The sequence below is a fragment of the Homalodisca vitripennis genome, chromosome 1 (genome assembly GCF_021130785.1).
Source record: "Homalodisca vitripennis isolate AUS2020 chromosome 1, UT_GWSS_2.1, whole genome shotgun sequence".
NCBI classification, from domain to species: domain Eukaryota; kingdom Metazoa; phylum Arthropoda; class Insecta; order Hemiptera; family Cicadellidae; genus Homalodisca; species Homalodisca vitripennis.
In genome coordinates, this window is record NC_060207.1 from 117,038,578 (window position 1) to 117,063,531 (window position 24,954).

The 24,954-nt window shown below is 33.2% G+C and overlaps 1 protein-coding gene across 1 annotated transcript; it reads right to left on the reverse strand.

Annotated features, from left to right (window-relative positions):
• Window positions 1-940: 940 nt before the first annotated feature.
• Window positions 941-22,378, reverse strand: LOC124370124 (programmed cell death protein 6-like). Its single transcript, XM_046828418.1, has 4 exons — window positions 22,111-22,378; window positions 19,414-19,520; window positions 17,213-17,481; window positions 941-3,417 (listed from the first exon to the last, which is right to left on the reverse strand). Exons 1-4 carry the CDS (start codon window positions 22,167-22,169, stop codon window positions 3,316-3,318), a joined length of 537 nt encoding a protein of 178 aa, XP_046684374.1. The 5' UTR covers window positions 22,170-22,378; the 3' UTR covers window positions 941-3,315.
• Between the last annotated feature and the right edge of the window lie 2,576 nt (window positions 22,379-24,954).

The following is a 24,954-nucleotide window of genomic DNA, read 5'->3' on the forward strand; positions in this document are numbered from 1 at the left end:
TTACAACTCATTTTATAACAGTGGTGTATGTATGAGCATGTATAGTGAAAGGTACTTAACACTGTCTTCACAGAGTAATGGATGACATGGATCTCTCTCATGAAGTTTATGACTAATCACAGAGGAGGAAGCCATGATAATTTTGGGGCTACTGAATGAATTCTTTTAATACTGTAGTGGATTTGCAAACTTGACCTCATCAATTACTCATCTACCGGCCTCTTACTTCTGTTCTGAAGGCTGATGCTCACACCTGAAAAGAAGCTAAAAAGCACAGAATACTTTTTGTGGTGGTTATGGAACCTTTTAACATTACTTTGACTACTACCTGAGTTTTGTTGGGGGTTGACAGTTTATTGTAACAATTAATTAAGGTATAATATCAGTTTTCTGTTAAAGAAATTAATTTTAAAGCCAAACGCAGAGTCTCGTGATTAACTCTTAAGCTTAATATTTTACCCTATTAACTCTAAATTAGTTTTTGAACAGGCAGATTTAAATACATTAAAAAGAAATCTGCACAGTGTAAATATTCTCTCCCTGACGTTTTATTTTACCAAGAATTTTCAGTGACACATATCTGGCTTGGGGTATTCATAGCCATCTCTGTTCAAGTGGATTAGAAAAACTAACTCTAGAAAATTAGTGGAAGTTTGCTTCAGTCGTAACTTAATGGGAATTAATTTGGAACAGTATCAGTGTTATGGGCTACAGCCATTTGTTCTTCAGGAAATAATTCCAGGAGGAAAACATGTCATGTGGTGTAAACGTCAAAGCTTGAAGTTAGCGTAAGTAAATGAAATGGAGTTCTCTTATCTCTTTTTAATTGAATATTTTACATTTTTGTGAAAGTAAGACACACAAACACACTAATAATTAGATTTGGTATATTTGGGGGAAAAAGACTAGGGATAAGGGACAGGGAAAGAATAATGAAGACTTTTATTTGACAAAATATATTATTTTGTGTACCTAACATATTAACTAATAATAACAATACAGATTATTACTCATACATTCTTCAATAATTTACTCTCCTAAAAATTAAATAATCAATGAGGATTCAAGAACAGTTATTGACTTATGAAAGTGCCTTGACTTTTATATTGTTACATTATGTGAGAGGCACATCACATCACCGTAGGACATAAAAATCTAATCAAGGAATAAACTGTAAATTAAAATATTTATTGGGATCATCGCAACTAATCTTATTTCTTCCATATCACTGGTCTTGTCTCACCAATACATTCAAAGTTCTAAGTAAATTACCCATGATTACATTCAGGATTTCCTAACTTTGCCAACCGATCACTTGGGATAGTGTTTTAGGTCCAACATTAATGTGCGATTCCAATATTATATTTTTACATGTTAATCAATTTTAAGTCATATTAAACAGTTTCCATGTTTCTTAATGCTATGGTACATGTGTTGGCCTTGTATTCTAGACAGCAAAGGAACTTAAAACAGTTTTGGTAACACAATATTTATACCTCTAATGTAAGTTTTTGATTCCCTGAGAGAAAATATAATAAATGCTTTATATTGTTCATAAATCAATTTAGTAGACAAATTATTCAATGTAAATAAACATTGTAATACTATATCACATATAAAATTTCATAATACTTTATAAAACATAATTACCAATTGATTCTAAATAACAGAAATATACAAGTTTTGAGAACACATTCAAAACCTGCTATGGCATTAATCAAACTTAGATTGCAATTTAAATAATTTAAAATTATTAAAGATGCACTTAGAGTATAAAAAAATGAGCTCATTCATATTAATATAAAGAACAGCATTTTCATAAACTCTTGTACATAATAACAATCATTCCTTAATATTTACTTCTATTTATTGTCATCTGAACTGTGACAAGACAGAATTATTTCACACCAAAAGAGGCAAATATAGATATAACAGTAAAACTGATTCCAATAACAAATACATACAACCACCACCGTACAACACTAACATAGTAACAACTATTCAACTCAACAAGAAATAATATCATCTAACAGTAGTATTATTCAGTAGTAGAGATTCCAAACTAAAAAGCACAATAAAATACAGTCTTGTTTCGTGGTTTACACAATACACACTTCCCATTTACAAACATTGTTCAATACTTAAATAATGTGCCTTTTTGCTACAGAATAACACGTATGAAGTGATATTTGGACTGTGCTATATACAGTTAAAATTGTGTTTTATGATTATAAATTCATTTCAGGATAGTTTACATATTTAAGTTTCATTAATCAGTAGTTGTAATTGTTTATGCTTAAAAATGTTTTTTAACATGTGTTAAGTATGAAAGGATATAAACCATGTTTGTTTTAGGAATTAAAGCAGTTAAAAAATGTTTTAAATGTGTATATAAAATTGATACAAATATGGATATTTAAATAGTGTTAAGTATATGTATATTATTAATATTAGCTGTTACTTTGGAAGCAATCGCAAAAACACTTTTAATTCCACAAATGCAACATTGTATCTTATATAATTGTTTTACTAAATATTCAATTTTTAACTACATCATATTCAACATTATAATACAATGAACTGTAGCAAAAACTTACTAAGTGGTTAATATATTACTCACATTTAAATTAAAGTAAATGTAATATAAAGCATACAATAAATCCCTTTGAAAGCTCTTTGTTAAATTATCAACTGTAAGTGATCTCAGAATTGTATCTTGCTACCTATTTTTGTAACATTTAAAAACAACAAAAATATTGAGCCTGTCATTGTTTTCCAAGAAAACAAAATATTCATATTTCATAGAACATATTTCCACAATTAAAATATTCAAACTTCAAAAACATTAGTAAATAATAATTGAATTACAATATTTATCTCTATTCAAATTTCAGGATTAAATAGCAATATTAAAAAAAAACTATTTGATTTATAAAAAGAGTTCTTAATAAACCATTTATGCATAATTATTTATAACAAAAAAGAAAATAAAACCGAATAAAATATCATACAGGGATAGTCTGGGTGCAGGTCTTAATTGACTTAAAATTAGAACGCTTGATTAAAGACTATGTTTATAAACTGGAATAAGGCATATAAAAAAAATTGTGCTCTTTTAGAGTAGCCTACATGAAGATTTCTGTAACTTGTATGCATATGTGATAACATAAAAAATGTAGTTGAAACTGAACGTTTTAAAAGTATTTAGTTAATTTATGATGAAATTTAGAAGATCACAAATGCGTACATAAATGGTTTCTATTTAATAGTTTAATATCTTGATGAGCAGATCCTTTAACCGTACAGTTGAGAAGATTATATCTTGAGACTGAACACCATGTTGAGGAACTGCTCATAGTGGATCTGGATGACACCATCTTGGTCTGTATCGTGTTGCCGGAATGCTGAAGTCAAGGTCTGCAAAAGTACAAGGCATTATTTAAAGGAAATGGTTGTGTGTAAACTAACACTACGTATAAAATACAGTTGTAAAAGTATACAAGCGAGGCACATTTGCGCATAAACACACAAAAGTAAACTTTTACTGATCAGTTACCCCACCTTCAGTCTAAGTCTGAGTAAAGTTTTGTTCCTTTGTGATCAAAATGAGAATATTTGAAAATAGCACCTTTAGTAGATCTGTTTAAATATAATGCAAATTTTGCAAAGTTGAAATTTAATTTTTGTGTTGGGAATTAATTTTAGAATGCACAAAATGTTCATTCATTTTGGTTTATCTTTTAGGCAAACTGAAGATATAGAATTTTGCCAAGAGGCTGATGATTTCATGACAAAATAAGAGTTAGCAAAGCGTTCCAATACGCAAAACGTTGAAGGATGCAGTGTCGTCAAGGTTTCAGTTATTGATAGCAGATAAGTATAATAACAGTATTTGATGATAACTTGTATCTCGTTATGATAAGTGCCTTAATTACTATAGCAACATAATTACTCTAACATCAAACACTAGTTTTCTGTAGAGAAAACAAAACATTTTGAAACTCTCTGGACAATCCATGAAACTTTAATTTGAATTTAAATATTCCTCATAGTACTTTTTACCAGCCCCTACCATTGTAGAGGCAAATATTAATAGCAGATAATCAACCAGCTTTTATAAACTCTTTTTATATGGAATCTGCTGTCAATACGGTTATCTACTAAATAATAAAAGAATTTGCAGTATGTCAATGTTTTCACCTAAGGCCTTTTTCTTTATGTACAGGAATATTTGATAATTCAAAAGGACAATAAACATAAGAAGCTGAAAAATAACAATGTAACCAAATTGATCTAACAACTCTTTACATGTCTTGATAGCAGAAACACTGCTTTTATCATCATATACATTTCTTTGTGCTTTCACAGATATGCACACCTACATTTTCTTTTATCCATCATTCGTCACATTCTGTCAACAATCACAGACACTACAGATGGTACTCAGATTAATGCTTATTACATTCGGCAATGTGATTGCTGCACTTCGCAGTTTAACTACTATAGTTCATGATACCTATGTAAAACCAGAGAGGTAATGAAAGTAATCACACAGATTAGTTTGAGAATGTGTTGAAAATAAAAGCATTATAATTTGAGTAAAATTTGTTGAATATTCAACAAGGAACAATAGTGAAACATGTCAATATCCATTTATGGAATTACTTCAAGATTCAATCAAAAGGTCTTGGGCATTACTAGTTGTATTAAATTCAAACAAATGGTTGGCTTGGACGTAAGTTGTCAGAATCAGCGTATAAAAGAATACAATGACCTAAAACATCACATCTTGTTTTTTGCCTTTAATATTAAAGAAAACTTGATTTGTGTGATTTTATGTTTTGCAACGCATTTATTATTAAATCAACCATAATAATAGCTATTAGAGTTAGAAAACATTTTCAATCATAACAATATCAGACCATGCTAAAACTAGTGCACAGAGAGTTAAGTTAACCCTTTGAACCCCAGGCGACGAAATATCGTCGCCGAGAAGATATGCGAAGATCCCCGCGGCGACGATGTATCGTCGCCAATGAAGTTGCGAGAATCCCCGGGCGACGTAATATCGTCGCCATGGTATATGCGTTTAATACATATTTATTTGAAATCGTAAAATACTTATTTTATGAGTATTAATACATATTTATATGTATTTTATTAAAATACGAATTTTTTTATTTATTTATTTACTAATTTATTTATTTAGGTAATATCAGTGATTTTTGTGTTGTACGCCTAGAGGTTTTTACAAGTCGCATACTTTTATATAAAAATTCAAAAAAAGTTTATTTTTAGAGATATCAATATAATTTTTTTTGTACATACACAAAACTAAATTTAGAAAAATAAAATGTGGGTGCTCATAATAAAAATATTTCTTATTTTTTAATTAAAAAATTTTAAAATCAATATTTTTGCCTAAAAATTTATATACATATATTTTAAAATTATTTTAATGCTGTTAAACATTTTTTTATACTTCAGACTAATCTTTTTCTGTGTATACAATTTCATTCTGGACATTTTGGTGTGTAATACAAGACAATAGCATAAAAAATAGCAAAAGTATTAATTTTTTACAAACAGTATGCAAAACAGCTGTTTCTGCTCCGGGGATTCTCGGTAGTTCTTAGGTCAAATGATTTTGGTACGTTTTTTCCACCATCAATATTTTGGTCTGGGGTTCAAAGGGTTAAGTGAGAGATTTCATACATTAGGGAAAACAATATCTACTAATAAATATTTAACGGCAATGATGTGGTTAAAATCATCTTAGAGATAATCTGTCAGCTAATCTAATATATACTGTTTTATCTTCTAATCTTAATAATAGTAATTGAAAGTTCAGTTACTGATTAATTATCTATTTTTGATTGGTGTTTGTATACATATACTTTAAATTTGACTATGTACAAAATTACATCACAATAACATTTCAAACTACAATTTAGATTATACTGTGAACTCCATTTAGTACTCATGTACAAATTATATATGAACAGGGATTAAAGAATTTATTGTAAGTTATTAACAAGTTCAAATGCTAAAAATGCATTAGGTTTCTGAGTTTGTCAAGATTTTGCTGTTATGAAGCATACACAGTCTCCTTTATAATATCCCACAGTGAAAAATCACATGGGGTCAGGTCTGGCGAGCGCGCAGGCCAGACCACAGCGACCAATCCATTCATTAAATGTGTTATTTAAAAAATCTTGAACTTGGATACTGAAATGTGCTGGGACACCATCTTGTTGCTAGATGAGCGAATTAATATTGAAAATAGAATTGTTTCTGAGCTCGGGAACTACTACTTCTTGCAGCAACCTTAAGTAACTTTCTGAGTTAACATTTCCTTGAAGAAAATAAGAACCAATCAGTGCAGTACTCGAAATACCTCCCCATACTATAACACAGGCACATTGAGTTCTGCTTGGATTACGTTATGAGGAGTTACATCCGACTAGTACACGCAGTTATGCCAATTAACGAGTCTATTTAGTTTTAAACACGCCTCATCATACCACAAAATTGATGGCAAGAAATTTGGATCAGTCTCTGAGCAGATAATTATTGTCTCACAAAATTCCAACCGCCTAACAGAATCATCCTCGTGAAGCGCTTGTAAAAATGGACAGTATGGCTTAAATTTTAATTGCTTTAACATTCTATGCACACTTCTTCTTGATCTTTCTAGTTCAGCAGATGCCTTACGAGTCGATTTACCGGGACTGGCTACAAAAGCTTGAGCAACTATCTGCATGTTTTCTTCGTTGCAGATTGATCATGGACTATCACACTTCGGGGCATTTAAAACGCTTCCTGTGTTTCAAATTTCTTATTTAACTTGCGCATATACTGTCGAGTGGGTATCGCGACACATGGATATTTACCACTAAATTCTACAATTATTATAGCAATATTTTTATTATGCTTCCACCACAAGTGAAGGATGTAAACTCGTTATTGGGTTGTAAAGATTTTAAAAACACGGACAAACAAATGACAGATGCAAAGAGCATCACTTTATACTAGCCACTGGAACAGACAACAATGAATTTATTCCGTATTGCTGTCAACTTAACATTATTACCAACCTATCGAAACAAAATCTCCCAATTTATAGAGAAACTGACATATGCGACACCCTGTATATAGGTACCATAAACTTCTTTGGTTTAAAATAACGCTAATTTGCAGATCTTATGATATACTTCCGGTCTAACATATTTTCAGTGCCATAGTTGAGTTTGCCTTGTTGTTCCGACGAAGGAAATACATTTACCTTACTTAGGACTAAGAAGCCTACTACGGTCACAAAGTATCTATTTCCGAACGTTTTAATTCACTCCTGGTCTAATCTATTTCCAGTATCACAGTTGAGTTTGCCTTATTGACTCGATTAGAATATATATATATATATATATATATATATATATATCTAAGAAACCTACTGCCAAAAGAGTTGTATTTCAAGTGGCATAGAAGAATTTTCCACGTTGTACTGATCAATAGAATATATGTAAACACATAGGACTAAAAGGTCTGCTTTAGGACGTTTGAATTAACTTCAATGTATTAATTCCCATCTAATGTAATTATAGAGTCAAATTTGAGTTTGCTTTATTGTCCTAGCCAAGAAAATATATACATATATAGGTCTCAGAACCCTACTTATGTCAAAAAGGATCTACTTACGTCTCTTGCAAACTTCTTTCAGTCTAAGATATTTCTAGTGCCATATTTGAGTAAAGAAAATATACATCCATACTTAGGGCTGAAAAGTCTACCAAAACACATCTATTACTGTTATAAGGAGGAAATCTTCAGGAAGATTATGCAACATTTCAGTATCATTTATGTTGTACTGTCATTTATTTCAGTCAGGTTTTGAGTTGTAGAAGTTTTTTTTCTGGACTGTAGTCTGGTTTAGAATGGATCGTTCAAGATAGTTAATATGAAAATGCCACTTCACAATGTTAAGGAAACCAACCAGTCTTGAGTATTTAGAAATTCTTCCACATAGACTTTCACAGTTTTCTTCATTAAAGTGGGTCTTATAACAGTGTTTTAATAGTATTTACAAGAGCAAAACTTTAAAGCAAGTATTTCCAACCCATTATATGTTTTTAATTAATCACTGGTTCAATCTGGAATAAAAGTTATAGGGTATCTATGTCTTTGTTATCTGCATTACTCTACTAATCAAACACTTATATTATAAAATTAAAATGTAAACAAATGTTTAGTCTGATAAATGTACGTTAGTGTCAACAGCTGTTTAGTGTCAGTGCAATTTGGATTATGAAACATAAATACTATCATTAAGGTAGTGGTTAAATTAATTAAACAAATGGTTATGTTATCATAAAACAAAGTATATAAGTGTATGCAAAACATTTGATTACATAAAACAGGATCTTTCAATTAATATTCCACAACTTTAGAGACTAAGATGGGATTTTTTACTAATTAAGAGACCAGTGGTGTATAGCCCAAAGGGATTTTTGAAATATTAGTACACCTATATTCATACCAGATACCCTAAGAATGTCTATGTAAAACTTCTGTACAATTACTTGGATAGTTTACGTGTGAAAGTAAAACAAACTAACAAAGGCATTGTTGCATTTGTAACGTTATTAGGATTAGGATGCTATACGACAAAGCAAATTGATATTATCAGTCATTCTTTTCAAAAATACAATATTTTCTTTAATAAAAACTACATAAAACGTCAAAAATTACCAAAATAAACTAATTTAAGGTATATAGTATTTTTAAGTTTACAGTTGAATACTCATCATTGGTTGTGGCTAAGCAAGCATTTGTTTGTTTTTACAGGTGATTTTGAAAACTATTGGTTTCCCTTCAAGTAAATTGAATTTATGTTCAAGGTTTGAATATATCTGCATCAGCATATAAATTTTGAACTCAAATAGGTAAGAGTGAAAACTTAAGGAGGTTTTAAGCAACTTAAAGAAAAACCTTTCAGTCTTGTGGCCGTATAAAAAAAAATTGTTTTAATGAAAGTTGTATAAATTATTTTTTTAATTTGAAATTTTACTAGAGAAAGAACATAAAATGGATTTTAAATAATTTGTGATAAACAATGTGGAAAAAGTATATTTTCCTTAGATATTTGTGTTATAGATGTAATATGTTAATTAAATACAGATGTGGGGCACTGACCTAGCCGTGTCAGCACTGTCAGCACACTGCGACACCCAGCTATCACTGCATGTACAGCACTTGCCAACTGCCAATTATTGAAGTGTATTTCTTTCTATACATTATTTGACATTCTGACTCTTGGACAAGAATAATTTGAATTTTAAATTGTTATTGTCTAAAAATAAATCAAAGATGTCTAAATTTCCATGCGGAGTATGTGGTATAGGTGTAAAATACCAAGGAATTTTCTGCACAGGTACCTGTAAATTATGGTTTCACTCCAAATGTCTGAATTGGTCAGACAAACAATTCAAAAAAATTACAAAAGTTGAAATAGATGATTGGAAATGTCCTAAATGTAAACCAGCTGGGAATGAGGGTTTAAAGGAAGTAGAACTAAATAATCAAAGTAGACATAATCCCCACCAGCTCTCACCAAATAGGCAGCTGGCAACATTTCAATCTCCATACCACCAATTTTCAGAGCCTGAAACTAATCTGGATGAAGTAAAAACCAGAATTCAAAATCATGACAAGCTAGAAGAAGCTGATTTAGAAACTTCACTAACACTAGTAGCAGAAGCTGGAAATGCTTTACTGCAGGAAAATCAGAAGCTCAAAGAAGAGATTTATAAGTTAAATCAGGATAAAATTGTCTTAAGTGCCAATTTAACTAGTTTGGAAACTAAAATCGAGGCAATGTCAACAAATGAAGAAAAACATTTAAACCAAATAGAGAGACTCTATGAACAGTTAGTAGATGCTTCTAACCAACTGGATAAAAGTAAACATGCCAAGTTTGAACTGCAGCAGTTATATGAAGAGTACAAACAAAACCAAAACCAACTGCTGAATCAACATTTAGATAAAATAAATAGTCTGGAAAAAACAAATCGGGCATTGACTAAACAGTTAAGTGATTTAAAAAATGTATCAAATCAGTTGACAAACTCACAAACTTTTTGTGAAAAGGAAACCCAAACATTCAATAACACACCAGTCTTAAACATATTAACCCCATGTACTAACTCCCTGGAGCAACCAGACTCCCTTTTAACATCCCCATCACTTCTGATTGAACTAGGAAACATTAAAAATAAACAAAATGATATGGAACGTACTCTTAATTCAATTCTGCAGCAATTCCAGGCTGGTGAATGTAAAGCCAAACAAAATACCCCAGTAAAAAAGACAGCTAACATAAAATCATACAAACTTATTCCTCAACCAAACAATAATTTTAGCCACCAGAAAAAGAATAATTTTTTCAGTGTCTCCCTTCAAATGGCTAAGAGTAAACTGAGGACAGAAAAAAACGGCCACTTGACAACTAAGCTCCAATCAGAACTTTCAGTGGGAATCACCCAAACCCCAACAGAAGAACTGTCTCAACCACCATTGACAGGGGAAACCAGCCAAACGACAATTGAGCTGCATTCAAAAGTGACAGGGGGAATCAGTCAAACCCCAACAGAAAAACTCTCTCAACCACCGTTGACAGGGGAAACCAGCCAAATGACAATTGAGCTGCATTCAAAAGTGACAGGGGGAATCAGCCAAACCCCAACAGAAAAACTGCCTCAACCACCATCGACAGGGGAAACTAGCCAAAGGACAATTGAATTGCAGCCGAGAACAACAGGAGGAGGCAGTCAGGTGTTCAGACAAACTTCTTTTTTAGAAATGAGTTACAAGAAGAAGGGGCGGAAGAAAGTGACATATCCTTCCAGGATATTCCACAACCAAAGTCTTCTACTCCGGAAATGGGCAGACAAGTGACAATGGATCATCATAACAACTGTGAGGTTGGGATCAGATCAGACTCCCAAACCACAAAATCCTTGGTCATCTTCCACCAAAATGCTGACCGAATAAGTAACAAAATAGACCGCTTCAATCACCTTCTCTATTCTCTGAATCCCCATGTAGTTGTAATTACAGAGCACGGCCAAAACTTTGACAAAATGTGTAACACTCGTTTAATCAACTATGAGTTGGTTTCTTCTTTTTGCAGGGAGGACAATATAAAGGGTGGAGTAGCCATCTTTAAGCACAAAACATTGGATAGCGAAATACATGGAATAAACATTGAACATCACAGCATCCCTTTGGTATGTGAAATGTCTGCAGTTACAGTCCAACTTACTAAAAAATTCAGTGTATTCATACTGGGAATATATAGACCCCCCACCAACAGCAACCAAGCTATCACGCAAGCCCTTCAAGTCATCACGAATGTGCTAGATACACTCCCATCTCAAAACTGCATAAAGGTGATGATTGGTGATATTAACATCGACTTGTTGAAGCAAACTCCTGAAGGCAGTCTGCTGAATGAGCTTTTACTTTCATACAACATGGAAAGGTTACCCCTACCACCAACAAGAGTCACGCAGAATACACGCTCTTCAATTGACGCTGTATGTGTTGACAGTGGAAATATTCAGAACATGGAAGTGGAGATTCTCAACACTGGCATTTCTGACCATACTGGCCAATTATGCAAACTAAACCTTCCAGTTAGAAAGAAAACTTCATCATCGTCAGTCAGACGACATCTCAATAATCGTAGCCTCAACAACCTAAAACACTGCCTGGCGGAAGAAAATTGGGACACTGTATTCAAAACAGAAGATGCCAATGAAGCTTACAATAATTTTCTTTCGATTATTACAGCAGCTCTAGATAAGGTTTGTCCCCTAAAAAAATCGAGAATTAATAACAACTTTAAGACTATACCACTCTGTGATGCAGAAGCAAGAGCACTCAAACAACAGTTTCTTGAGGCTGAAGAAAAATTTATCATGAGTGGAAAAGAAGAAGACAAACAAACTGCTGCCCAGCACAAAAGAACCTACGATAACAAACTGAAATCTATCAGACGCAACTTCAGTGCTCAGCATATTAATAACTCCACAAACAAATCCAAAGCCATTTGGAACACTATCAACAATGAGAGACACCTGAAAAAGACAAAATCAGCAGGAAATCTGGATCATCTCAAAATTTCTGGAAATATTGTAGAAGACCCGACTTTAATATCTAACTATTTTAATGAGCATTTTGCCACCATAGCAGAAAAAACACTAAATAAAGGTCCTTCGAGATCCTCTGGAGGTCCATCACCCGCAACTCAAAACACACCTCTTTACATCCAATCTCCACTTTTAGTACTCAAGCCGACTTCTCCAAAAGAACTAAGCGATGTCCTAAATGGCCTGAAAGTAAAACCATCTGCTGGTTTAGATGAGTTATCATCAAGCATTGTAAAGGTCTGTAAAAGTGAGTTGCTTCTCCCACTAGTACATGTTACCAATCTGTCCCTACAAAGTGGAGAGTTTCCCAAGAAAATGAAATTCGCCAAAGTCATTCCACTGCATAAGAACGGAAGCAAACACAGTGTTGAAAATTATAGGCCGATATCGCTCATTTCAACATTTTCAAAGATTATAGAAAAAATTGTCCTGATAAGAATCTTTGAGCACCTTAACAACAACAATATCTTGACAACGAGTCAACATGGCTTCCTTCACAAGAAATCAACTCAGACAGCTCTTGTTGACATGGTAGAACACATAGTGGATAGCATGGATGAAGGCAAAAATGTCATTGGTATGTTTATGGACTTGAGTAAGGCCTTTGATTGTCTCGGCCATGACCTAATACTTGATAAACTGATATTTCTTGGATTTCGGGATGATCCAATGAAGTGGTTTAAGAGTTACCTCTCAGTGATCGTGAGCAGCTTGTGGAGATCAGACAGATGGTGAATGGTCTTGAGACTAAGACTAGGTCTAGCCTCCTACCAGTGAAAAGAGGTGTTCCACAAGGGTCGGTCCTTGGCCCGATTCTTTTCATTTTATATACGAATGACCTGCCTCAGTACGTTGAGCCTTTAAGCCACACAGTTATGTATGCTGACGATTCGGTTTTGTTAACAGCGCACAAATCTTTAGAAACCCTTGAAGTAAATTCTTTTATAGCTGTAAACCTTGCCATTGAATACTGCCAGAGCAATGACTTAGTCTTCAATGAATCAAAGACTACCCAAATCATCTTTGGAAGCAAGAAACAAGAAGTCTCAGCTTTGCCTGACTTCCAGGCGGTAAGAGCGACAAAACATCTTGGAGTAATCATTGATGACTCGCTGAACTGGCAGGACCACATAGATTCTCTCTGCAAGAAACTCAGCAGTGCCCTATTCGCCCTCAGAAGAACGCAAGCAGTTAGCACGCCTGAAGCAGTTTTAACTGCCTACCATGCCCTTTTTGAGAGCAATATGAGGTATGGTATAATGGCGTGGGGTGCGTCTTCCCAACACAACTTAGAACGTGTGCTCGTTCTTCAGAAGAAAGCAGTGAGGCTGTTATCTGGGCTGGGATGGAGAGACAGCTGCAGAGGACATTTCAGGGAGCTGAAGTTGATGACAGTTGTGGGTTTCTACATCTACGAAGTCATCGTCCTGGCGACCTCAAATCAGCAGACTCGACATCAAGACCTGCATGGGTATAATACCAGAAATGCCCAAAACTTTAGCCTTCCTGCTCATCATCGGACACTTTTTGAAAAAAAACCATCATATGGAGGGGCAAAATTCTACAACATCCTGCCTCAAGTCATCAAGAGTGAGAACCCCAGAACGCTAAAGCTTCATCTCACCAGGTGGCTTCTTGAAAACCCTTTCTACAGTGTGAATGAGTTTTTGAACTGGCAACACTTTCATCACTAATCATGGATTCAAAACCGAAATTGATTTGTGAAGCAAGAAAATTGTTGTAATTAATTGTATTAATTTGTAACACCATTTCAGGTCTTTGTGATTTTGAAATAAAGCTCTCTCTCTCTCTCTCTCTCTCTCTCTCTCATGTACATTTAACATTATTTATTGCTTTAACCTTATTACTGAGTACTACCACAAGAAAAAGGTAGAAGGAAATTGGCCTTCATATCTTGAGGACTGATTATGCAGGAGGGTCAGCAGAGATAATAAAATACAAGCTCTTCTAATAAAATAGAAGGAAAGACATTGGCTGTATATACTACAAAAGAAAACTGGTGTCTTAAATCCAGAGATTTTCAATCTGATTTTGGTCATACAAAAGTTTTATTGGCTACAGTATGATAAGCAGACATCAACACAAACAGATGATGATTATCGATTTTAAATATTTATACTATCGAATACCACATTTGACCTGCAGATATTCCTATATTCATCATTGCCAGCTTTCTTTATTTAGACGTCATTACGAGCTACCAGCTGTTGTTATTTCGTTTATGTTAGTGACGACAAGAACAATGGTGATGAATATCCAAATATTGGCTAAAATGTTTTTATAAGCAAAGACATTTTTAAACCGGTCTCAGAAGTGAGTGCATTACAGATCATCTTGCAGAATATATGTATCAACAAGAAATTATGATTATTGGTGGTGATCCATTTGAGCATTTTTTTAAATGCTATCATCAGCTTTTTATAGCCTAAACTTAATTCAATTTGACATCATCGTTCAAAATTTATTATTTATAAACGTGTTTGCAAATATATTCAAAATTAAAATCATGTATTTTGTTATTGACTAATGGCTGCAAGAACAGTGGCGAATGTTTCTTCTTTGTTTCACAAGCAGTCACGTTTATTCTTAAAAATAAATAAGGTAAGGAAGTGTTATTGTTTTGTTGTCATTATATACTATATTTTAATTTGTAAATTACATTAATATTTATAAATTAATTTCTAAGACTGAAAACTAGCCAAACCATATTGTTCTTTGAAATATCTATTACGTTTTTTGGTCCGTCATTTTGCTTTATTCATTGGATGGTTATGAATATCGATGATTCCATATCATTCAATAATCATCATCTACGAGGGCCATCCGGAAAGTAGTACCTGTTTCCGCCGCGTGAGGCGCTGATGACGCGAGTAGCCGCCGGTCAAGGTCAGATCGCTTCAGTGGCTTGTCTGCCTTCTCTGATACAAGTTCCGTGACGCTAGCATTGCCTGTGTTATTTCTGTGGCAGTTCATAATGTTTAAAAAAATTGAAAACGCCGCCAGTTGTGAAGTGAGGGCTGTAATAAAATTTCTCAACGCAAGAAACGTTTGACCTTGTGATATTCATCGCCAATTAAAGGAAGTGTATGGAGACAATGTGATGGAAGAGTCATCTGTTCGGCGCTGGTGTCGTAATTTCAACTTGGGGAGGGAGAACACACACGACGATGAGCGTTCAGGGAGACCATCTGTCATTACAGATCAACTGCTGAGGTCAGTAGACGAATTCGTGAGGAACGATCAGCGCGTCACAATTGATGACATCTGTGAACATTTCCCTAATGTTTCTCGAACAATTGTTCATGTAATTGTCAAAGACCATCTGCATTATTCAAAAATTTGTGCAAGGTGGGTCCCTCGCATGCTTACAGATGAGCACAAAACCAAGCGTATGGCTGCTGCATTCACATTTTTGGAACGTTATTCTGATGAAGCAGACACGTTCTTGAATCGCATAGTTACTGGTGATGAAACGTGGGTTTGTTATGCTTCACCTGAGAGTAAACGACAGTCAATGGAGTGGCATCATACTCATTCACCAAAGAAACCAAAAAAATTCAAGACTGTTCTGTCCACCAGGAAACTTATGGCAACCATTTTCTGGGATCGACGTGGTGTACTGCTTATTGATTTTATGGTCCGTGGAGACACTATTAACGCTAATGCGTATTGTGAAACATTAAAGAAATTACGGCGGGCAATACAAAATCGACGGAGAGGTCTATTGTCTGATGGCGTCATTCTCCTCCATGACAATGCCAGGCCTCATGCAGCGGGGATAACACAACAACTTCTGCAGCAATTCAATTGGGAAATTTTCGACCATCCACCGTATAGCCCACACTTGGCCCCTTCAGATTTTCATCTCTTTACAAAACTTAAAGAGTTTTTGGCGGGAAAAAGATTTGACAGCGATGAAGAACTTAAAGAAGGCGTGACTACGTATTTCATTCGGCTGGCGGCGGAGGAATATGACGCTGGAATACAAAAACTCGTCACACGTTATGACAAATGCTTAAATTTCCTTGGAGATTATGTGGAGAAGTAGTTTAAGGTATGCTCTTTTCAATAAAAATGTTTATATTTGTTAATATTTACTTCTGTGTCTTTATTTCACAAACGGGTACTACTTTCCGGATGGCCCTCGTAATTGCATTGGTGGCCGCTTATTATACTGTAGCCTTTGTTGAATTCCTTGAAAAGCTATAAAACAGTGAAACATATATTGCCCAAGACATCATCAAGGAAGCAACCTTTTCTAAAAATGTTTAAATATCAAAACATTGCGCCTTTAAGTTAGGAGAAATATTTCTGAAGACAAAAATGGGATCAAAACATATTTCTGAGGAATGTAAAAGCCAAGGATTAAATTAACAACAATGATGAGATTAACTGAAATGTTGGTTAGTACTGATATAGATCCATAAAAATAGTCTAGGTAGCAGAACCAATCAGTGGAACTGATGTCTACTAGACATTGTACTCCAAAACTGCAACACAAAATCACTTAAAATATGCAGGTATTAATACAAACTATTCTGACAGTGACTCACAATAAAATTAAATGGTGAATACTACAACTCCATACACAAGGTCAGAGGATTTGCAAAGTAACTGGAAACTATATCTTAATGCGTTTGCTTAGTTCAAACAGAAATAAGTGTAAGTATCAGGCAGCATGTCAAAACCAGTGAAAATCAAATGCACAAAAATCTGTGTTTTTTTTTAATATATGAAAAGGGTTGTGATGAACTTTTTACACTTTTGAAATCCTTAAAAGAGTACCATATTATAATTATTGAAGACTGTAACTTTTTGTAATGCTGCAAACACTTTTCACGAGTTTTAACAAGGCATAAGTCCCTATTACTAATATCAAGTATTAATGACTCTGATCAATAGTCAGTTGTATCTGTGACAGCAGGCAACCCCGGTATGGGTTTTATGAATTGGAAACAAGATGGTACCAAATTTACACTCACATATAATATAATGCAGCACTGAATGAAGTCGTCGAAGAGGATAGTGCCTCGCCCGAACCTGTCGAACTTGCGCAGCAGTGTGTCCACAGTGTTGGGGCTCAGTCTGTAGCCGAAAGTTGTCAAAGCTTGGTTCAGCTCGTTCTTGTCAATGTTACCGGAGTTGTCATTGTCAAACGAACGGAAACAGTTTTGCCAATCCGTCACATATTTCCATAAGGCCCCAAAATCTTCAAATGACACAGTACCACGACTCTCCTTGTCAAACATACCTGAATGAACACATAAACTAATCTATAATTAAACATTCATATGAACCGTAATGCAAGAAGTACATTTTAAAGGCTTTATAACATATTCTTGTAACGCAATAGGCTCCTAGTAATTGTTATAATGTCATCCCTTTCCAAAAAATAAGAATTTATAAGGGTCATAAAGAATTGTTTTAAAGATTTAAAAAAAATATATCAAATTGATGTTTAAACAAATTTTGTTTCACTTACATATTAAAAAGTGAAAAAGATTTTTTTTTTATCTGTAACAGACTGAATATTAGGACAGAACTTCTAACAATAAGAAAACAATTCTTGTTCAAAAACACTACTATACCTTGACTTAATAACCCTTTGCCATTAGCATTAAATTTACATGATTGTCTTCTCAGATCGCCGGGCCACTAAGGGTGGCCATGATTGTTCTTTACATTAGGACGTTTTCTTTACTTTATGACCAGGTCCTGTAACTGAGCTAGGTGAGCCACACATAGCGCCCCTTGCTGTTTTGCAGTTTAGATTGTTGGACCAAATGTGTAGCTCAATGTATTGCAGTTAAAACATTCAATCCTTATCCCAGTTGTGGCTGGAAAGTGCTGCAATCTCTCAGCCAAATAAGTAACTAAATTAATATTTCTCTATTTGCACCACATGCTTAAGTAAACATCAACCAGAATTGTTTTCAATCTGAGTGTCAGTGTCACTGTAGCTGCTGTAGTGTATCCTATCAATTTATTAAAATACTAGTACATTTGGTGTCAAAATAGGAAACAAGTTTATATTCTGTTAATACTAAAGGCCTAATTGAGACTAGTTGTATTTATATTCTGTAAATAAAAATACTTTTAAAACAGACCAACCTATAACTTAAATTATATATTACTTGGTTCATTTAAAATCAAATAATAAATAACCAATTGATAAAGTTTCAACCTTGAAACTAATAAACTTTGTAAATTACTTGAGAATTTCATTTAAATCTCAGTCATTTTAATACTGACAGAAGCTCAAATACTGCCATTCAAATCAGAATCAAAGTGACGTACAAGATACCCGGTGACCTGAGACTTCATTTGAACTGAGTGAATGATAAGTTTAGGCCGCATTAGTGGCTTTCCAATCACAATGGATTGTTCCCTTCATGGTTTTTAACATAATATTATATTCAGAGCGATTATTTAAAAATGTGCTACTGATGTAATATTATGCATTGTTATATTGTTAATGTTTTATTCTGTTGTATGTTGTAATATTGCGCAAAAAGTATTTATATGACAACCGCATATCACACAAGTTGTTCTGGGGTTTTCTACTAGACGACAGTACTTTCTTGATCCTCTGTCATCATGAGTGTTAGCACCTTTGGTGTTTGCTGTAGTCACACATTGCATACAGCTACTTTGTTATGTTGTTGCGTGCCACCCGTCCTGCAGTATTTATAATATTACTTCTAGCGTTTATTTTACCATGAAAATAGTTTATACACAAATAGACAATTAATTACCTTCATTTGAATTTAAACAAAGCCAATTTAAAAAAGAAAATTTTTTTGGCTACAATAGCTAAAAATAACAAAAATTTAAAATAAAACCGTAAAAATAGCTCTTTGCATAAAAAAATATGTACATCTAAACTCAACAAACCTGTATCTGTAAATAACAGCAAAACAAGATCAGCAAACAATTCATTTTAGATCAAACAAACTATTTAGGGGTTTGAAACAAACATAGTATAGTAACTTACATATTTATTCAGTAAAAATGATATGGTACACTAAGTTCATTAAACAAAAACAGTAATAATACATTACACTAGTTAACAAAAGCATTATGGTATCTTGCACTTATAAAGTCATTGTACTTGTTCCAATAAAAACAATATACTTTGCACCAATTCAACAAACTTCCTCACTAACACAATATTGTTACTTACCAATCATGAGACGAACTGTTTCTGGATTGAAAGGAGTCCAAGTGCCATTTGACAAGGCAATTTGTAGCTCATCTGCAGAAATGTAACCACTACGATCTTTATCCACTCTGGAAAAATAAAATTAGTTTACCCGGCGTATAGTATTACACCTCAATAAAGGACTGATTGGTAATGTGAATGGATTTACTACATTTGCTACCATATATACTGTAGATGGTTTGATTACCTAGGTACACTGCAAAACAGTACCTAATTCATCCGAATCATCCAATTGTGTTGGAGGTCGCTTATAAATTTTACTGCAGCCTATTATTTTTGTATGGTAATAAAAATACAATTAAGTATTACTATTTTCTATAATCTTAAATATATATATTTCTTGTGCATGTAAAAATATAGCTTCACTATAGGCCCTAATACAATCTTAAAACTCTATAATGTAATTCGATACAACATTATTGTTTCAAATTAATTCATGCAAAGAAATATTATGAGCATGTTATTTGGGTAATGGCTGCATGTACAAGTTATTTGTACATATTATTTGTGAAACAAGGTGTCGGACATGTTTATCCTTCAAAATAGTACATAGTAGCTAAATGTTACACTGTTTTGTTTGCTATATTTTATAAATATACACAGCCTCCATGGTTTTTTATTCATCACTTAATTATTATTGTTAAGATATAAAAATAGCTGAACTATGCTGTAATTTTTAATGTTATTTGAGGTAAAACAATGAAATTCACCTAACCTAACTACCTGAATGGGGTAGGGTACGATAAGCGGACCCGGTTTTTTATATCGAAATTGGTAAACGATATTAATTAATCATAACCATCGATATAATAAATCTATACTAATTAATTATTTTGAACAATTAACTTAAATAATCTATATCAACAGCTGTAAACACTTTCAAATAATACATGTAAGAAAATATTTCAATTTTACATAAGTAACATTTGATTATTAACCCTTTTAACCCCGACGTCCGTATAGTACGGACGTCGTAAAATTGGCGTCAACTCCCGACGTCCGTATAGTGCGGACGTGCACTTTTCATTACTTTACTGGCCACCTATTTCACCAAATGCTTTGAAATTTCACAGACTTGTGCACAAAGATATTTTGCATCGAAATATATTAGTTTGTAGTGGTTTGACTTCGTATTTTGTCAGTCTGTGACTGAGCAATTGCAGTTCGTCTCGACTGACTGCTCACGCTTGTTGCAGACAGCTGTATATCACATGGTTGTGAATATTCAGTTTTTTTTTCACAGTTTTAGGTTAAAGCAGTGTAAAGTACGGCAGTTAAAGTTTAGTTTATTATTTGTTTGATTTCAAAATGAGTAAAAGACATCGTTCAAAGTCTCCCGTAAGTGAAAATACACTAATTAGTAACCTAGTTGCAAATGGTGTGGATGTGATTAGTGACGACAATTTGAGTGATGTAAATATTGTTTTAAAACTTTTTTTAAATTTAGATTATGAACAGTTTTAGTTATTTTGTCAGAAATAACTTTGGTTTTATGTTTATTTTAAGTACTGTGAATTTCAAAGGTCTTGTTACATTGCCTTGCCCAGAAATGGCAAAAAGAAAAATTTACACGGCTTTACAAAAATTGATGTTACTCCACTTGTAAATAAGGTAGGCCCTAGGCCTATAATTTTTGTTTCCTTTTATTAAAGATTAAATATATCATAAAGTAAATGGGTATTTTTGTGTCAAATATGTTTTTATATATTTGTTTTCCATGATCAAACTTGAAATCTTTTCATTTTTATTTATTTTTTATAAATGTATATGTATGTAAAAAAAATTACTTTCAAAATAATAATTTTATTTGTATATTTCTGTAAGCTACATGTATAAAGAAGTAAAACAAAAAAAGAATTACCAAAATATCTTAAAAAATAACTGAGTTATGAATTTTTTACAAAACCCTTACATTTTGTCTGAAAATGGCTTGGGATTTCTGGCACATCACTTGATTTAATGGCCGGGGTTAAAAGGATTAAAAATGGCAGTAAATTTTAAAAAACTACACGACATTGCTTTGAAAGATGATAGGACGTGTTTTTTCGTGGCTTCAACATGTTGGACTCATACCGAAAAACCCATTTTGTGAAATTTGTGGGAAAGAAACAACTGTAACTGTGAGAGGAGAAAATATGGTCGTCTACAGTTTTCCTAATCTTGGTTATAATAATTTGTTTGATCACTGTAAATATTAAATTCATATTATAATTTAAAACATATGATTGATATTGAGGACTATAAATACTTTTATATCGATTGATAGTCTAGGATTTGAGATGCGAATATTAGGTATCGATGATTACATTCTTCGATATAAAAAACCGGGTCCGCTTATCTTACCCTACCCCCCGAATGTTGGACATACCGGAAGTCCAACCGCCCTAGGCTATCCCATGAAGACATTCTACTCAAGGGTTGACCAGCCTACCCAAGATCCAGCCTGGATACCAAAACAAACCGCCATAATCCTAATTTTCTGCCAAAACTTCCTTATTTTGTGCGTCACCCCAAGTATCCCCTTCCTACATTAGTACACACTATACAGGGTAAATTTTGAACAATGTTTAGAACCGAAAAAATGGACGGTTCTCAACTGAATAAATACCCAGATAAATGTTAACTTACATAGCAAATAACTTAAAAAATAAAACTAACCTCTGAAAAATATCCCAAAGGAATTCTCTTGAAGGCATTGGCGACATGAATTGGGACATTATTGTATTAAATTGAACACTAGATAATATATATATTAATAGGTTATATTTAAATGTTAAAATTGTTCGGAACACCAAGAAAATGACAATATGGCCTCACCATACACCATAAAAAACCGACATAAAATGATATAAAATCCCGAGATTATCAGACCTAGAACAATGAAGAAATTGCTAGTGACGAATTGGATAGACGTTTCACGTTGTCAGTAACATATGTTTATATCCCTATTCCCTTAGGCATTGAATTATCCATGAAGCCCTGATGCTCACCCACTAGGACTCTTTCAGTATGGTGCCACAAATCTTAGATTATGTATTAGTGCTGACTGTTCAAAAGTATTGGTCTATGAGGAGATAGAATATATATGCATCCCATGCTAAAATAGGTTGCCATTTGAAATTTTGTGGTTGTATTCTAACTAGTAAAGGAGAAAACAGTGATTATAAATTTATTGTCGAAAATTATTAAGGACATGTTATACTGAGTAAACGCTGACAATAATAAAAAAATACTCAACATTCTTAATTTAATTCCTAAAAATGAGGCAATTACAATAAGATTTAAAAGGGTCAAAACATTTAGTTTATCTATGTTTTAGAGAACAGAACTAGCTTGACCGAACAAAACTTTTGGTCTGTTATCTGGAAACAAACTTGACAGAACAAGGCATTTATTTGTGCCTTTGCTGTATCAATAACAGATTTTGATTATTTTTATTAGTTATCCCACCTTGAAACGTGGCGTATAAGCACAGAATACTCTTCAAAAATCATGATTTAATATTTTAAAATAGAGCTAAGTATATTTCTTTTAAATTTTCACACACACACACACACACACACACACACAGAGTTATAAAACAAAAGCTTGATACAATAATTATTTTGTTATTGTTTTTTCTAATTTAAAATGTTTTTACACAAACACTATTCACAGATAACAGAATATATTTTGAATGTCTCTGCAATAACGAACGTCCTTAAAACAACAGCTTATCGAAAAGATCACATAGGACACAGTTTCCAATAAAATCTTAAGAGAGGTGTCAATAAAGGGACCGCATATTTTTTGAATGAACATGATTTGTATCTTTAATTATGAGTGCCAGAAAGTTTCATAATAATCGCTTATTTATACCAAGACTATAACCAAAGACGAAATCAAAAATATTAAATCGGATCTTGTGCTAATTATATATATACTAGACTATTATAAATAAGTATGAAATAAATAATAGGAAATATCCTGAGCCAGGAAATGAAAACAGTTAAAATCTATGCCCATATGGACCGGAATCATAAGAGAAGATTAAGAGAGCAGAAACCGCGTTAGGAACACAAAAACTTTCCAAAAAAATGTCATTCAGAACTAATAAGAATACATTTTTAGTATAACGTGTTCTTGTGATAGGAAATACAACAACCCACTAGAGTTGAAAGCTAAAGAACACGAAGACAAGACACAATGGGTTATTGAAAATTTTAAGGTTGCTCAGCATTAATTACTAGTCTAAGAATAATCACATTAAGTAAGTAGAAGCTAATAAAATTCGTGAAGAGAGCTTTTTAAAGAAAATTAATAGATATTTTAGCCCACCCATGAATAGCATGTTTTCAAATATTCTATTGAACAAGATATCATTTATTCCAATAAAAAGGTTTAAACCGTAGATGATGCAAACTAAAAGCCTAAACTATCCCTAGACACCAGGTTTGTCAACCCTCAGCAATGTATAACGGTTTGTTCAAATAACCTTGCCAGCGATTGTCCTACGTGTCATAATTCACCAAAGTTTGATTAAAACTGGGGGTAGTTATGTACTCCTGGAAAGGAGTAGTTGAAGAAACGTAAAAAATAAGAAAAAAATTGTTCTGGGCAAATTACGTGATGGTCCTGATCGTATTAGATGTACACTTAATTTAGTAAATATAAGTAAACATTTATAAAGAACAATCGATCTGCCCGAAAAGGCCAGCTGCAGGGCTGTGCAACATGTGCTCTCGCACAGATCAGAACAAAGTTTTCCAACTTGAGAATATGTATAATTGTACAATTACTCAATAATTATTAATAAATACATTTGTAAACAATATAGACAAGAATGAATTTGTATTTCATGTTAATGTGTACAAACAAAATATGATTCAGGTTTTCGGCTTCAATCTATTTCTACGATAATTGGAGACAAAACCTGCAGTAGAAAAGAATCTTTCAGACGGAACTGAAGTAGAAAGTGAACCAATTTTTCTGAAGTTCATAAATCGTAGGTACAATATGTTTATAGGAGGCACTAAAATGCAAAGGATTTTCCCACATTTTTAGCAGGGTAATTCCAAATAACCAAGGAAAATGGATTAAGGGAAGGAAGTAAGACAAGTCTAGACTTATCTGTTAGAAATACTCAACGTAGATACAGTATTCGAATACAAGTATTGGAACCGTCCGTCGCTCACTCCCCCCTCTTCGTTCTACAGGAGGAGAATGGCACACGCTAAACCGAAAATAACGCCTTTCGAAAAAATGTGCCCCTCCCCTTTAATTTAAGTTCGTCAACTGTTGTATAAGTTTATTTGCATTGTTGGAAATTACTTTAGTATGTTATTAGCTGACATTATGTTTCCAATTCAGTCTAATATTAACTTACCATTGTTAATTCCCCGAAGTCTAGAGGTGAGAGCCGCTCCCGTCTGAATCCACCACTTCGTTCAGTAACCGATAATACACATACTAATAACAATGAATATTATATAGTTATTAAGAATGGCCACCTTTTTCAAGCAT

Bases quoted from the DNA above. Each gene is read 5' to 3' on its own strand.
- LOC124370124 (XM_046828418.1), bottom strand. From the start codon at position 22,169: ATGTCCCAATTCATGTCGCCAATGCCTTCAAGAGAATTCCTTTGGGAT. The intron at 19,521-22,110 runs GTTAGTTTTATT...TTATTTTTCCAG, and splicing joins CTTTGGGATATTTTTCAGAG to AGTGGATAAAGATCGTAGTG. The intron at 3,418-17,212 runs GTGAGTGTAAAT...GTACTTTTGCAG, and splicing joins AGTGCTGCATTATATTATAT to ACCTTGACTTCAGCATTCCG.